The sequence below is a fragment of the Dipodomys merriami genome, unplaced genomic scaffold (genome assembly GCF_024711535.1).
Source record: "Dipodomys merriami isolate MVZ:Mamm:240054 unplaced genomic scaffold, mDipMer1.0.p SCAF_19, whole genome shotgun sequence".
Taxonomy (NCBI): Eukaryota; Metazoa; Chordata; class Mammalia; order Rodentia; family Heteromyidae; genus Dipodomys; species Dipodomys merriami.
Genome location: NW_027203270.1, coordinates 12,767,580 through 12,783,178, shown reverse-complemented (window position 1 = coordinate 12,783,178; position 15,599 = coordinate 12,767,580). Strand labels below are relative to the sequence as shown.

The 15,599-nt window shown below is 49.4% G+C and overlaps 1 protein-coding gene across 1 annotated transcript; it reads left to right on the top strand.

Annotated features, from left to right (window-relative positions):
- Positions 1-16: 16 nt before the first annotated feature.
- Positions 17-7,213, top strand: Unc119 (unc-119 lipid binding chaperone). The gene is made up of 5 exons (XM_070027297.1): positions 17-1,598; positions 5,046-5,159; positions 5,578-5,680; positions 5,849-6,021; positions 6,541-7,213. The coding sequence occupies exons 1-5, from the start codon at positions 1,379-1,381 to the stop codon at positions 6,651-6,653; spliced, it is 723 nt and encodes a 240-aa protein (XP_069883398.1). The 5' UTR covers positions 17-1,378; the 3' UTR covers positions 6,654-7,213.
- The last annotated feature ends 8,386 nt before the right edge of the window (positions 7,214-15,599 follow it).

The window sequence follows — 15,599 nt, the reverse complement described above, 5'->3', positions numbered from 1 at the left end:
CCTGTGCTCACTGATCCACTATGTTCCATATGACCATATGTCATTCCTGTCTCAGTGTCCAGCAGGGCCCTGGCATGACCACATTCCTGGACTGCAGTCTCTACTTGTCTTGGATTGTCTAAGGCTGTTAGCATCTGCTTCTTTTATATACCCATCTGTTTTTATTTTTGTGCGGGTACTGGGGCTTGAACTCATTGCCTTGTGCTCAAAGCTACTACTCTACCACTTGAGCCACAACTCCACTTCCAGCTTTATCATAGTTAATTGAAGATTAGAGTCTCAAGAGTCTCATAGACTTTCCCACCAACCGATTTCACTCAGCTTTCTTGATCATGGCTGATGCTCTACCATTGAAGCCATCCTTGTCTGGTGTTTGTTGAGTATTGGCAATAGAATCTTGTAGGCTTTTCTTCTCCAGCTGACTTTGAACCTTGATCCTCAGATCTCATCTTCCTAATTAGGATTATAGGCATGAGACAAAGCAAGCCAAGCCATGGGCTGGCTTCTGCTTTTCAGCAGGGGTTATTGGAGAGAATGGTTTATGCTGGTGAAAGCTCTAATACTAATTCTAATACTAATTCATTCAGCTAAAAAAAATGTATTGAGTACTTGCTGCTGGGAGCAGTTGGGGTGTTTAAGAGTGTTGAGGAGCCGGGCGCTGGTGGCTCACGCCTGTAATCCTAGCTACTCAGGAGGCTGAGATCTGAGGATCGCGGTTCAAAGCCAGCCCGGGCAGGAGAGACCGTGAGACTCCTATCTCCAATAAACCACCAGAAAACCGAAAGTGGCGCTGTAGCTCAAGTGGTAGAGCGCTCGCCTTGAGCTGAAGAGCTGAGGGACAGCACCCAGGCCCAGAGTTCAAGCCCCACGACCGACAAAAAAAAAAAAAAAAAAAAAAAAAAGAGTGTTGAGGTATTAAGAGAATAGAGCTGATCTTTCAGGGAGAAGCAAATTAAAATTTGCGGGCAAATTAAAATTTGCACAGTGTGTTAGAAAAAGTCTAGACAGACTGAGGGAAAGAACTTCAGACTTGGTGGGTGTTGAGGGGAGGGACTTTGAGCAGATCTGACCTGCCCCAAAGGAAGGAGTTCCCAATGAACGCCCCTTAGGCTAAAAGCCCAGTGAGATTAGAGAAGAGGTAGTCGGGTCCTTCTTTTTTACCAAAAGAAATGGGAAGGAGGTGAAGGCAACTCCTGGACTTGAGGGATTTCTGTAGGTTTGGGCCCGCGGTGGGTGTGTCCACGGCCGGGCCCGCCCAGGGGGCGGGGCAGCACCTGGGGCCCCGCGGGGGGGCGGGGCCGCGGACGCTCCGCGTCTCCGCGTTCCAGCCGGCGCAGGCAGCAGCCAGGCAGCTGGCGAGCGGCGGCCCCGCGAGGCCATGAAGGTGAAGAAGGGCGGCGGCGGGGCCGGGACAGGGGCGGAGCCCGCTCCCGAGGCCTCAGGCCCGAGCGTGCAGCCCACGCCGGAGCCGCGAGTGCAATCGGAATCTGGGTCCGAGTCGGAACCGGAGGCCGGTCCGGGGCCCAGGCCGGGGCCGTTGCAGGGAAAGCAGCCCATCGGGCCTGAGGACGTGCTGGGGCTGCAGCGGATCACGGGCGGTGAGCACCAACCAGGGAGCGCCGCCCGCGGGTCGGAGGGGAGACTGCGGGAGGGGCCCTCCGCGGAGCCCGGGCCCCCGCCCCCTTTCCCGCCCTCCCCTCCCCCACCCGGCCACCCGCCCGAGTCCCCTACTCTGTTCTCTCTTCTGCCTCCAAGCCTGAGATCTGTAAGCCGCCCCTTCTCTTGATCCCCCCGCGCACCTCCCATCCCTGAAGAGGTTTCCTTCCACCCCGCTCTTTCCTTTCTGAGGGCCCACCCCTTTTCCCATGGTGGAGGTGGGGCAGCAGCTCTAACCCTTTCCCGGTTGAGTCTTTCCAGCCTTTTTGAGGCCCACACGCTAATGAGGAGGGGGGCTGAGTGCAGCATACCTTCAGCATCCACCCTCAGGTGTCCCTATTGGTGCCCTGGCCCTGGGCTCCCCAGGAGGACTGGGATCATCCTCCCCAGCAACGGAATGGAGCCAGGACGCTTCAGGATGTTGGCTGTGGCCCTCTTTGGGGGTTCTCTTATCGAGGGAAATCAGATAAGACCCACTGTGGTTGGGTTTCTGAGCTGCACTGCCTGAGTTGGTGGTCCAGCTCTGCCACATCCTTGACTGTGTAACCTTGGGCATGTAACCGTCTCTGAGCATGTTTCTTCATCTGTAAAATGGAGATAGTGCCACCTCCGTCATAACGTTACTGTGAAAATAAAGTAAATCTCAGATTTTGTAGTGCCTGGCATGTTGTACATGCTCTGTGAAGAGAACTCTTGTATCAGTAGTTATTAAGGTATGCTGCCCAGAAGCAGACAACTGGGCATTCAGGGTAGAGACAGGGCTCACCCACCATAGATAGGGAACAAGGGCTGAGATGCCCTATGGCACATGTTAACAGGACCTGGCACAGTGAGAGATATTTGGAGAGACAGTCATCTTCCACCTTGGTGTGGTTCATTAGCAACCTGTCCTTGCTCCCTTTATGAGAGCAACCATTGGGGCCCCTGCCTAGGGATGGAAATCTGCACTGGGGTGCCCCAGAGCCCTGGAGTTATAGGAGCAGCTGAGCCCAGGGCTTTCAGACAGTTCTGTGGAGGGGACTAGGACAGCAGGCCTGAACTTGTGTATATGGGTCCCTGGGGCCCCCCTTCCTCCTGTCTGAGCTAGGCGGCAGCCATTCCTGGCTGGGCCCCCAGAGTGCTTTGCAGACATAGGTGCAGTGGCCAATTGGGCTGTAATTTGCAACAGTAGCACTTAGGATTCAGCTTCTCTCTGGGACTGGAGGTCAGGATGGACCTGTGTGGGTCCTGGGTAGCTAACTTGAGGGGTTTATTTTGTCAAGAAGGAGGCTTCCAGGTGAAGCTACAGCATGTGTCTCTTAATTTGGAGGAAACTCAGTGTTTACATTGAGGCGTCTGTAGGGGATGGGAAAGGGAAAGGGTTTTACAGGAGCCCTTTCTGTGCAGGATTTGAGAAAAGGCTCCCCACCCCCAGCAGCCATAATCACTTGGGCCTGAGGTTTGCTGTTCCTGGATTACCACGTCCTAAATCCAGCTTAGGAAGCTATTTGTGGCTATGTTCTAAGCACTCATCCACTCTGCCCCTTCCTGTGGCCTGACCTTGGGGTCTAGGCCTCATGCTCCTCTGGTGGAAGGGGTGGGATTGGCTGTGATGTTGTGAGCCCCAAGCAGGCCCTCTTAGAACTGAGGGACTGACTGACTTGCCTTAGGCAAGAAGCTGTTTCCAGTAAGAGGATAGGCTCCCAAAGGTGGGAATGGGAGAGGGGAGGGTCTTACAGAGCTAACCCTGCCCTTTCCTCTTCCAAGCCCTACAGTTCTCTCTATAGATTTGGATCACTGTTTATTTTAAGTGAAAAGAAGTTATGTACAGGGTGAGGTTGGGGCTGCACACTTCCAGCTTAACTCCTTTCTCCTCTAGGAGCCCTGGTAGACAGGCTAGGACTCAGGACCCGTTCCAAGCCTTATTTAGATTCTGCCCCAAGGTACCAGAGGGCTGTTAGGGGGGCTTCCTGGAGGAAGCACCAGGCTTGAGGATGAGGTTAGCCCGAGGAAGAGAAGAGAGAATAACTATATTCACTTCCTCTTCCTACCACAGAGGAATTGGAGGTGGCTCAGGGGCCACCAGGAGAGGATGTGATCTCATCTAGGCTGACAGCGCTGGGGAGCCTCCTACTGTCCTTCTCTTCATCTTCTTACTTCACACCAGGGCCTCCTTGAGCATTTGCAACTTGTTTATGAGCAACTCATAGTTGCTTCTGAAGAGGAGTGAAGGGCATGTCAGGCCCCTGTATTCCTCTGCTTCCTTAGGCAGGGCCTGTACTGTTTCTGGTTCTTCTGAGCCTAAGGACTCCCCTTAGCCCATCCATACTCTTTTTTTTTTTTTTGGGTGGGTCCTGAACTCTGGGCCTGGGCGCTGTCCCTCAGCTCTTCAGCTCAAGACTAGCGCTCTACCACTTGAGCCACAGTGCCACTTCCGGCTTTTTTCTTTTTGCTTATGTGGTGCTGAGGAATCGAACCCAGGGCCTCGAGCATGCAAGGCAAGCGCTCTACCACTGAGCCACCTTCCCAGCCCCTCCATACTCTTGATGTACCTGCTGCTCTTGTCACTCTCTTTCTGGTTTAGCCCATTTGATTCTCTTTGGGTTGAAGAAGTACTTTCTCCCTGGAGATGGCTTAGAGCCAAGCTTGGCTAGATGACCTCTGAGGAGTTCCTTCTGTGTGCTAAGACTTCCTCCCACTTGGAGATCAACAGAGGATCTTTTGAGCAAAGTCGGGTCCTTTCCTCCCGATATCAGCTCTGAGCTCCAATCAGCAGAGCTTCCGCTAAGCTGCTTAAGGGCCCTGGGCTTGCGTAAGCTGCTTACAGGGAAAGGAGAGACTGGGGGCAGGGGGAGCAGGGAAGAACGTGTCCATCTGCCTCAGCACCATACATGTCTAGAAGAGTCCTCTCCAGATTACCCTTGCCCAGCACCATGTGGATGTGGTGTCGGAGGTGGCTCTGGGGTAGGGGTGGGGGGTGTCCTCCAAGGAAAAGTTGTCACCACCCCTTTTTGCAGTGATGTTTCCAAAAGCAGGTTTGTATCTTTTTCATTCTGGAGATCCCCCCCCACTACACTGGTGACCTATTTGGTTTAACCAAGAAGAGGTGGGAAAAAGTGCCTGAAACTCCAGGGTAGGAAGCAAATTGTGGGGGAAGGGGTCTTGTCCTCCACCTGGCTCTGTCCTCCTCTTATCTGACCCTGCTGAGCCACTAGAATGGGGTGGTTTATTTCTTCCCCAGTACACTCCTGTGGTGAGATATATCTTTTCCACTGTGGGGGTTTCTCCAGGACAGGACCTCAATGACTGTAGGTATCAAACAAAGCAGTGGCTGGTCCAGGATCCCACCAAGACTGAACTAACCCCAGAGGCTTTGGAGTCTTCCTTGCTCAGCTGTATGTCTCCTCTAGATTACCTGTGCTCCCCCGAGGAGAATATCTACAAGATCGACTTCGTCAGGTTCAAAATCCGGGATATGGACTCAGGCACTGTGCTCTTTGAAATCAAGAAGCCCCCTGCCTCAGGTGAGCAGGCTGGGTGAACCCGTGACAGAATGAGGTGTGCAAGCTCTGTGAAGTGGGTCTGCCCAAGGGCCCTGTCATGCCAGGAGGAAGTCAGACCTGGGCAGGCAGCAAGGCCTCTTTTCCTTCTAGCTGTTTCTAAGGGTGGACATCTTGGGAGGGCAGCCCTGTCCCTTTAGTCCTTGCCAGCCTGACCTCTGCAGGCCTTGCTGGGAACTGCAGTCCCAGAGGCCCTGTGGTGCCTATGTGTAGCTTGTGGTCCTGGGAATCTCAGTAGAAATTGGTGGCTTGCTGCACTAGATGCCACTATTCAGCTAAAGTTCTGAAGCCCATATGCACATCAGAATCTCCTGGGGTGGAACTCAGGGTGGGTAGGGGCCCCAGTCTGAAGCCCACTGAGCCCAGCTGGGGTACATTGCAGAGCGGTTGCCCATCAACCGGCGGGACCTGGACCCCAATGCCGGGCGCTTTGTCCGCTACCAGTTCACACCTGCCTTCCTCCGCCTGAGGCAGGTGGGAGCCACGTGAGTCATGGGCTGGGGTAAGGGCTGGGGGTGGAGTTGAGGGTGGGAGCTGCCCTTCCAGAGTTCCTCCTGAAACCTCTCAGGGGTGCTCTGCTCAAAAACCTGGCTGGCCACCAGCTAAGCTGTGTCCAATCAAGGCCAAGCTCATGGGTCCCTTCTCTGGCTTAGGGTGGAGTTCACAGTGGGTGACAAGCCAGTCAACAACTTCCGTATGATTGAGAGGCACTACTTCCGCAACCAGCTGCTGAAGAGCTTTGACTTCCACTTTGGCTTCTGCATTCCCAGTAGCAAGAACACCTGCGAACACATCTACGACTTTCCCCCTCTCTCTGAGGAGCTGAGTGCGTGCATGGGGCCCTAGGGGAGCAGGGCAAGGCCAGGGGGGGTGGGGAGGATATGCAGAGACGCAGTTTGGGGAGTGTGCTTGTAGGTCAGACCCCTTTCTTTCCAGGCTGGGTCATTTTTTTTTTTTTTAATCAATCATAAGGCTTGGAACTCAGGGCCTAGGCACTGGCCCTGAGCCTTTTTCACTCAGGGCTAGTCCTCTACTACTTTGAGCAACAGTGCTACTTCTGGTTTTCTGCTGGTTAATTGAAGAGAAGAGTCTCACTGACTTTCCTGCCTGGGGTTTAGAACTACGATCCTCAGCTCTCAGCCTCCTCAATAGTTAGGATTACAGGCGTGAGACACCAGCACCCGGCTTTCTGGGTCACTTTTGTGTTTGGCAACATTCCCATGTCATCAGAGATGCTGAGGACCCTTAGATAGTAGTTCAGCTGTTGTTGTCCCTTGGTCCTAAAGTCCCTGTTATGGCCTGGCTCATGTTCCTGACCTTTGTCTTGGATGGATCTTTCTTACAGTTAGCGAGATGATACGTCACCCCTATGAGACACAGTCTGACAGCTTCTACTTCGTGGATGACCGGCTGGTGATGCACAATAAAGCAGACTATTCCTACAGTGGGACACCCTGACACTCACCCCTCCCCCCCCTCAAGCCACCCCCTACCCAGGAGACTCTAGCCTGGGTCCTGCACTGTGACTTTTCCAGCATCGTCTCTTAATTCCAGGTCTTCTACTCGGGGATGCTCCAGGAGCCCTGGACCCCGAGTCAGTGTTGGTAGGAGGGGTCTCTGTCATCCCCAGGCGGAGTCCCTGAAGCCCATGGGGAGAGGTAATAGGGGAGCTCTCCATGTCCAGGAAGGTCTCCTGTGAGAGTTCAGCCAGGACTAATGGAAAGCCCAGCTCCACCCTCTTGGGCGTAAGTTTCAGAATAGTGTCCCTCTCTAGGCTGCAGCTAGGTTAGTTCAGGAAACCTGTTTCCTGTCTTCAGGAATCCTGAATCCAGCCCTCCACTTCCAGGCCATATAGAGTGGTAAATTCACAAAAATCCACAGAGGGTCAGGACCCTGGCACCAACCCTGGCTTCCCCTGTCAGGGGCTAAGACACTGCCCGAGGCCTGGGAGGTATTGGTCCAGATTATAGCGTGGGCCTACTGTATATAGTTTTCAATAAACTTTCTCCTTTTCTGTTCCTAGGTGTGCTGGCTTGTGTGTGGGGGCAAAGGTAGGGGTAGGGTAGGGAGGGGTACTGGCAAGTGATGATGTGCTTATGTTAGTCACTGTGACAAAATACTTGTAAGAATTAAAGGAGAAAAGATTTATTTATTTATCCAGTCCTGGATTTGACGCTGGGCTTGGGCACTGTGCCTGAGTTCCTTTTGCTCAAGTCTAGCCTTCTACCACTTGAGCCACAGCGCCATTTCTGGCTTTTTTTTGTATTAACTGGAGGAGATAAGAATCTCATGGATTTTCCTGCTCAAGCTGGCTTCAAACTGTGATCCTCAGATCTCAGCCTCTTGAGTAGCTAGGATTACAGGTGTGAGCCACCAATGCCCAGCAGAGGAAGGATTTATTTTATTTTTGTGCCAGTACCAGGGCTTGAATTCAGGGCCTTGTGTTCTTGCTGGCACTTAACCATTTGAGCTACACTTTCAGTCTGGTTAATTGGAGATGGAATCTCATGGACTTTTTTTTCCCCAGGCTGGCTTCGTGAACTGTAATCATCCTCCAGGTTTCAGTTTTTCCTTCCCTCCCTCCCTTCCTTCCCTCTCCCTCTCCCTGTCCCTGTCCCTCTCCCCCCCCACCCCCCTCTGGTATCAGGGCTTGAACTCAAGGACTGGGCACTATTCCTGAACTTTTTAGCTCAAAGCTAGTACTCTTATCACTGGAGCCATACCTCCACTTCCAGCTTTTTAGAAGTTTACTAGAGATAAGAGTCACAGACTTTCCTTCCCTGGGCTGGCTTTGAACCACATCCTCAGATCTCAGCCTCCTGAATAGCTAGGATTACAGGCATGAGCCATCGGTGCCTGACACTGTATGTGCTTTTTTCTCCTAGAGGTGTGACATCCTTCTGGTTGATTTGCAGGGCACCTCAGGGCTCCTACTATTTCTCCAGGACTGATGCTGAGTGCCACTGTCCAGCCTCTTCTTGGGACATGTAGTTTAGGAGCCTGCTCATGCACATATTGGTCATTCTGCGAGCCTTTCCTGTGTATTTGACAGAAAGTACTATGCTAGGAAGAGCACTGACAGCTGAGGAATTCTGGTGTGGATGTGTCTTGAGAGGCCTTCTCCAAGGAGATAGCATTTATCTTGCGTTTTGAAGGGTACATAGTGTAGGAATTAGAATCTTTTCTGACAAAGTAGATTTAAACTCAAATGGGAATGAAATCTTGAAATTTGGTTATTTATAGTGAACGAGTCTTAACAAGTTCATTGAATCATTGTTGCATAGAAAAACAGTTTGATTGTTTCTCTCCCTGCCTCTCCACTTGATACCAGTATTTTATTTTTATCTAAATTCAAATTTTATAAAATTCAAAACACAAATTTTAAGAGGAGGAAATCAGTACGTAGAAAAGTTATGGCAAGGTATAAGAACAGGTTTCTCTCTTTACATAACAAGCTAGTTAAAATTAGCCTGGGGAGGGGCTGGGAAGGTGGCTCAGTGGTAGAGCACTTGCCTTGCATGCATGAGGCCCTGGGTTCGATTCCACATTAGCAAAAAGAAAAAAGCTGGAAGTGGCTCAAGTGGTAGAGTGCTAACCTTGAGCTGAGGAGCTGAGGGACAGCGCCCAGGCCCAGAGTTCAGGCCCTATGACCAGACAATAAAATAATAAAAATAAAATAACAAAAAAAGAAAAAAAATTAGCCTGGGGAGGGCTAGGGGAAAGAAAATGGAAAAGAAGGAATGATCTAATACCTCAGACGACTGTATTAACCCATCCAAATTCTTTATTTTTTATTTTTTTGCCAGTCCTGGGGGGCTTGAACTCAGGGCCTGGGCACTGTTCCTAAGCTGCTTTTGTTTAAGGCTAACACTACCACTTGAGCCACAGTGCCACTTCTGGCCTTTTCTATGTATGTGGTACTGAGGAATTGAACCCAGGGCTTCATGCATGGAAGACAAGCACTCTACCACTAAGTCACATTCTTTTTTTTTTTTTTTTTGGGTCCGGCTGTGGAGCCTGAACTCTGGGCCTGGGCGCTGTCCCTCAGCTCTTCAGCTCAAGGCTAGTGCTCTAGCACTTGAGCCACAGCACCACTTCCAGATTTTTTCTTTTTGCTTATGTGGTGCTGAGGAATTGAACCCAGGGCCTCATGCATGCAAGGCAAGTGCTCTACCACTGAGCCACCTTCCCAGCCCCTAAGTCACATTCTTATATTCCAAATTCTTCTTTTTTTTGCTTATGTGGTGCTGAGGAATCAAACCCAGGGCCTCATGCATGCAAGGCAAGTGCTCTACCACTGAGCCACCTTCCCAGCCCCAAATTCCAAATTCTTAAAGCGTGGACAATCCACAAGTCCTATCAAGCATGACTGTCTGAACTAGATAGAATGCCAGACCAAGGTCAGACTAGACCTATGAGAAACCCCCTTTGACACAGGTGATAAAGTTTTGTTTTGTTTTGTTTTGTTTTTTGGGGTCCAGTCGTGGGGCCTGAACTCTGGGCCTAGGCTCTGTCCCTCAGCTCTTCAGCTCAAGGCTAGCGCTCTACCGGCTTTTTTCTTTTTGCTTATGTGGTGCTGAGGAATGGAACCCAGGGCCTCAGGCATGCAAGGCAAGCGCTCTACCACTGAGCCACCTTCCCAGCCCCGTGATAAAGTTTTTGTAGATGGTTCTTCACATGTAATTGAGGGAGAAAAATAAACAATGGATTTTTGGTAATAGATGGGATGCACCTCAGGTTGGGTCATGTTGTTTCAAAAGTGTTGACAATTGCTGGATGCCAGTGGCTCATGCCTGAATTCTAGCTACTCAAGAGGCTGAGATCTGAGGATCAAGGTTTGAAGCCAGTCTGGGCAGGAAAATCCATGAGACTTTGATCTCCAGTTAACTCTCCAAAAGCTGGAAGTAGAGCACTGGAAATAGAGCTGTGGCCCAAGTGGTAGAATGCTAGCCTTGAGCAAAAAAAAGCTCAGGAACTTTCTAGGCCTGTCATGCATGCACCATGTGCACACACACTTACATCCACATACACACACACAAAAGTGTTGACTGATCTCTCAGCAGGTGCACCTGCATTGATTTCTTACTTGATAATTGCTCACCTCAAACTTGCCAACTATTAACAAGTAAGATTTGGACAACAAACAGCGAAGGGAAAGGCAGGGTCCACAACAAGCTTATTTAATCCTGGAAAGTTGCCTGAAGGACTATGTGCTTCGTCTTTCCTCTACTTTTCTTCCTCTTAGGAAGGTTTTTGGGCTCAAACCACTCCTCCTTATGTTTCCAGCTCCTCCTCACCAACCTGGAGACTCACGTCCTGATAAAAATCTGGAAGGAAAATAAACTCACTTGTACCCAAGAAGGAATCAAGTTCTGCTCCCAATGGGACAGCTGTTCCAGCTGTGGAATGAGGTTTGGCTCACTATACCTGAGTCCAGGTTGTTCTGGTTTCCTATCAGAAGGAACAATGGGCAGCAGTCTAAAGCTTTCTAAAGGGGTACTGGTTAAACTTCACCCAGTTTCATAATGTCCAGGTGATAGTTTACCTTGGTGCCAAAGTCTGGAGAGACCCTATAGTAATAAGGAATTGGGGCCTTAGTCTCAGGAGCTGACCCCATGGATAGACTGAAAACTTAAATAATGAATCCTTCCACTCCAATGGATCCTGGTATGAGTATAATGCTTATCTATGAAAGAGAAAAATGTGAGATAAGATAAGGCAAGGCTTTGGTTCACTTGGCCATCTTTTTCATCCTGGCATTTTGTTGATCTGACCAGTCTGAAACTCCTGGGGTAACCCAGGTGAGGAGAAACCTCATCCCTAAAGTCATTTGACCCTCATATTTGCCCAAGGAGTTCCCAATGAGTTTAAACTAGAAAGCAGCAGCAGATTCTGAATCAGTTCTATCCCGGTGGATCGCTATGAATTTAAACATACATTGGATTAATTATAAGAGCCTTAGAAGGATTGACCACTCTAGCAAACGATTTAGCTGAAAATTCATGGCTAGATGACCAAGGCAAAGGCCAAGACCAGTGCCAGACAAAAATCTCCCACCTACGGATACAAGTGACATCAATAGTACTTGGCAAATTGATGTTTCTTGTGAATTTGTTATTCAAAAAGTTCTGACTTGGTACAAACACACAAACATGTCCATCTATGTTTCTTACATGTCAGGATAGAGCTGGAATGTTCTTTGCTCATGGCAGCTTGGAGAAGACTCAATCATTGCAGGATAGTAGGCATTCCAACCTCCCCTGATGTCAGTATTGCCAGTTGAGAACCCCATAACCTCAGCTTCTATTGTGGCCTTGGCAATCACTTCGTGGTCAGTTTAAGTGAAGATCACATCAGGGGAATTGTGCTGAGCTGCAGCTCTGAAGTTGCAGTCAGGAGTTTTTTACCTGTAGATTCATGACACATGCCTCCTATGGTCTACTGATGGGTAAGTAGGTGTCACTATACCCCAGTGTTAGGTGCTCCTCCTTTTATATGGTCCAAGTGAGGTTACTGCATCATTTCTTGGTCTGATGTGTTGGATAAGCTCATGGCTTGTCTAATATGAGTTTGATATGTCTACCTGTCCATGTGTTCCTGATTTACTAAGGTAAGTTCATAGATGGTAATTTGTGGGAGGAGTCATTTGCAGCTGAGGCTGCCTAGGTGGTCAAGTGTAGGGTTAAAAGTCTGCCCAAAAGCCATAGGGAGGAGGAGGGACTTCCAGTGGTATCAGAAGGATGACACCTTGCCCCCATGATAGACAATCTTCAGGCAGCTTCAAGAAGTGAGCTGAAAATAAAGGCTTCAGGACTCTTTCCCCACAACCCCCCAATCACAATACTTTCAGTAAAAATTTTACCAAAAAAAAAAAAAAAAAAAGCCGGGCACTGGTGGCTCACGCCCGTAATCCTAGCTACTCAGGAGGCTGAGATCTGAGGATCGCGGTTCAAAGTCAGTCTGGGCAGGAAAGTCCATGAGACTCTTCAATTAACCACCAGAAAACTGAAAATGGTGCTGTGGCTCAAGTAATAGAATACTTGCTTTGAGATGAAGAGCTGAGAGACAGCGCCCAGGCCCAGAGTTCAGGCCCAGAGTTCAAGCCACACAACATACATACATACATACATACATACATACATACATACATACATACATACATACATACATACATACATACATACATACGAGGTTCCAGATGCAATATACTGCACTTCCACCTTCTTACCAGGAGGGGGCTCCTTATCCTGCACTCTTCATCTTTGGGACAGGCACCAGGTCCATACTCACTGGCAGAAAGGCTGTGCCCCTTGTGCCTGGAGGAGACTTGATAGGAAAAGTCTGGACTCCCTTTAGAGTCTTCTTGCCTCCTCATAGCCACACTGGCAGTGGTGCTACCTACTGAATTTAGATCCTGGCTCTTTCCTAGCACTGATGATGAGCTGTTGGCCTTGAAGACGGTATTTGGTTGGTGGAGCCAGACCTCAGATTCTTTTTAAAGTAGGTCAGTCCTTTTTGCTTTGACTCTTTTTTTTTTTTTGGTCTGGTTGTGGGGCCTGAACTCTGGGCCTGGGCGCTGTCCCTCAGCTCTTCAGCTCAAGGCTAGCGCTCTACCACTTGAGCCACAGCGCCACTTCCGGCTTTTTTCTTTTTGCTTATGTGGTGCTGAGGAATTGAACCCAGGGCCTCAGGCATGCAAGGCAAGTGCTCTATCACTGAGCCACCTTCCCAGCCCTTGCTTTGACTCTTTAGAGGTGCTAGGATCCTGCCACTGGGTAGAGCAGGAAGCCCAACACTCTAGGGAATCTCACAGACTTATTTTGTTTACTTGGAGATTTATCCAGGGATCTTGTGCATACCATGTAAGTGGTCTACCATTTCCACCCTCAGGGGATAGAATATTAAGTTTATAGGCCACCAATACTTTATTTAAAAATTGTGTGGGATGGAATGTGGCTTAGTGGTAGAGTGCTTGCCTAGCATGCATGAAGCTATGGGTTTGATTCCTCAGTACCGCATACACAAAAAAAGCCAAATGTGGCACTGTGACTCAAATGGTAGAGTGCTATTCTTGAGCTAAAGAAGCTCAGGGACAGTGCCCAGGCCCTGAGTTCAAGCCCCATGACTGGCAAACATACAAGCCAACAAACCAACTAAAAAAACAAGCAAAAGTTACCAGTCAGTTCTGCTGCATAGCCCTGGTTGGCCTCAAGCTCTGTCTTCTTGCCTTCACCTCCTGGGTTCTGGGATTACAGGCATGTGCCACAACTCCTGGTTATGGATTTATGAGTTCCAATCTGTTTGGGGGCTGTCCTAGAATCCTCACAAAATAAGGGATTTGGAGCTGGGCACTGGTGGCTCATGTCTGCAATCTTATCTACTCAGGAGGCTGAGATCTGAAGATCACAGTTCAAAGCCAGCCTGGGCAAGGAAAAGTCCATGAGACTCTCATCTCCAATTAGCCATCAGAAAACCAGAAGTAGCACTGTGGCTCAAAGTGGTAGAGTAAAAGAACTCAGGGAGAGTGCCCAGGCTCTGAGTTCAAGCCCCACAGCTGATCAACATTCCCCCCCACTCCCCCCCCCCTTTTTTTTTTTATTCTATTCCCACAGATTGTTGCTCACCTAGTTGGGATGTGCGGGTGACCAGCAGGGGGCAGCATATGAGCAGGAATGTGGGCTCATTTTTTCAGGGTGGAGCTCAAGGCCAGTTTTGAGTCAAGACCAGTCTGGTTATAAACAAACCAAATACAAGATCCAGAGTCCTATCTGCTTGCTACCTGTCTTCCTTGAGCTGGGGCTTGCTCACACAGGTGTCAATAGAGCAGCAGAACAGAGATTTTATTGAGGACCCCCTACAGGAGATGTCCTGTACTTGCCCACTAGGTTGGTGTACTATATAGGTAGGTTTGTCCAATTTTATTATGGCCGAGGGTCCAAGGTACAAAAGTGGATCACTTGCCCTGTGCTTGGGGGTCTGAGTATCAAGATACAGGCTAGTGTGGCCAGGATAAGGAAGCACATCACTTGAGGACTTGGCACAGAGCCTTTGCTGAGACAATTGGGGCTCATGCCAGGCAGAGCAGGACTTGTGTGTCCGTGTGTGCTAGTACTGGGCCTTGAACTCAGGGCCTGGGCATTGTCCCTTAGTTTTTGCTTCTTTTTTTTTTTTTGCTCAAGGCTGGTGCTCTACCACTTGAGCCACAGCTCTCCTTCTAGATTTTTTTTCTGTAGTTAATTGGAGATAAGAGTCTCATGGACTTTTCTTTCTCAGGCTGGCTTTGAGTCTCCATCCTTAGTTCTCAGCCTTCTAAGTATCTAGGACCAGCTAGGACCTCCTAGGACCAGCTAAGTCTTCCTTCCAGATACATAGTCTAGTCCTAACTCAGCTTAGTCTCTGAGGGGAGAGCACCAATGTGAGGTAAGGTTCTGAACCAGGTAGGTATTGGCAGGTCCCCCCCTTTCTTTGTTGTTGTTGTTGGCATTGGGGCTTGAACTCTGGGCCTGGGCACTGTCAGTCAGCTCTTCAGCTTAAGGCAAGCGCTCTGCCACTTGAGCCACACCACCACTTCCGGTTTTCTGAGTGGTTTATTGGAAATAAGAGTCTCATGGATTTTCCTTGCTCGGGCTGGCTTTGACCCGTGATCCTCAGATCTCAGCCTCCTGAGTAGTTAGGATTACAGACAAGAGCCACCAGTGCCTGGTAGGTTCCCCACTTTCTAAGCAAGGCCACACTTGCTATGATACCTGAGGTTCATGTGTTTGCTTTTAGTTCCTCTATCTCCCATATCTATGCCAGTGCTCTATTGTTGTTTATTTTTTGTTGGTCGTGGGGCTTGAACTCTGGGCCTAGGCACTGTTCCTCAGCTCTTCAGCCCAAAGTGAGTGCTCTACCACTGGAGCCACAGCACTACTTCTGAGTGGTTTATTGGAGATAAGAGTCTCATGGACTTTCCTTGCCTGGGCTGGCTTTGAACCATGATTCTCAGATCTCAGCCTCTTTAGTAGCTAGGATTACAGGCGTGAGCCACTGGCGCCTGGCTGCCAATACTCTATTATTTGAGCCTCATCCCTAGTCCTTTTGTTTTTGTGTATTATTATTTTTCAGTTTTGATGGTACTGAGGTTTGAATTCAGGGCCTTGCATTTGTACTTTACTGTTCAGCCATGTTTCAGCCCTATTCTGGGCTGGTTGTTGTTGTTAATACTGGAGCTTGAACTCAGGGCCTTGAGTTGTTGCTTTGCTTTTTTGCTTAAGGCAAGCACTACAATTTGAGTCATGCCTTCAAGTTTAGCTTTTTGTTTGTTTGTTAATTAGAATCTCAAAGACTTTATTTTGCCTCAGATGGCTTTGAATCACAATCCTCAGATCTCAGTCTCCTGAGTTGTTAGACTTATAGGACTGA

What these genes read in the sequence shown, in the direction of transcription:
- Unc119 (XM_070027297.1), top strand. Translation starts at nt 1,379, where the DNA reads ATGAAGGTGAAGAAGGGCGGCGGCGGGGCCGGGACAGGGGCGGAGCCC. An exon ending in GCTGCAGCGGATCACGGGCG is followed by an intron (nt 1,599 to 5,045) that starts GTGAGCACCAAC and finishes TGTCTCCTCTAG; the next exon opens with ATTACCTGTGCTCCCCCGAG. An exon ending in CAAGAAGCCCCCTGCCTCAG is followed by an intron (nt 5,160 to 5,577) that starts GTGAGCAGGCTG and finishes GGTACATTGCAG; the next exon opens with AGCGGTTGCCCATCAACCGG.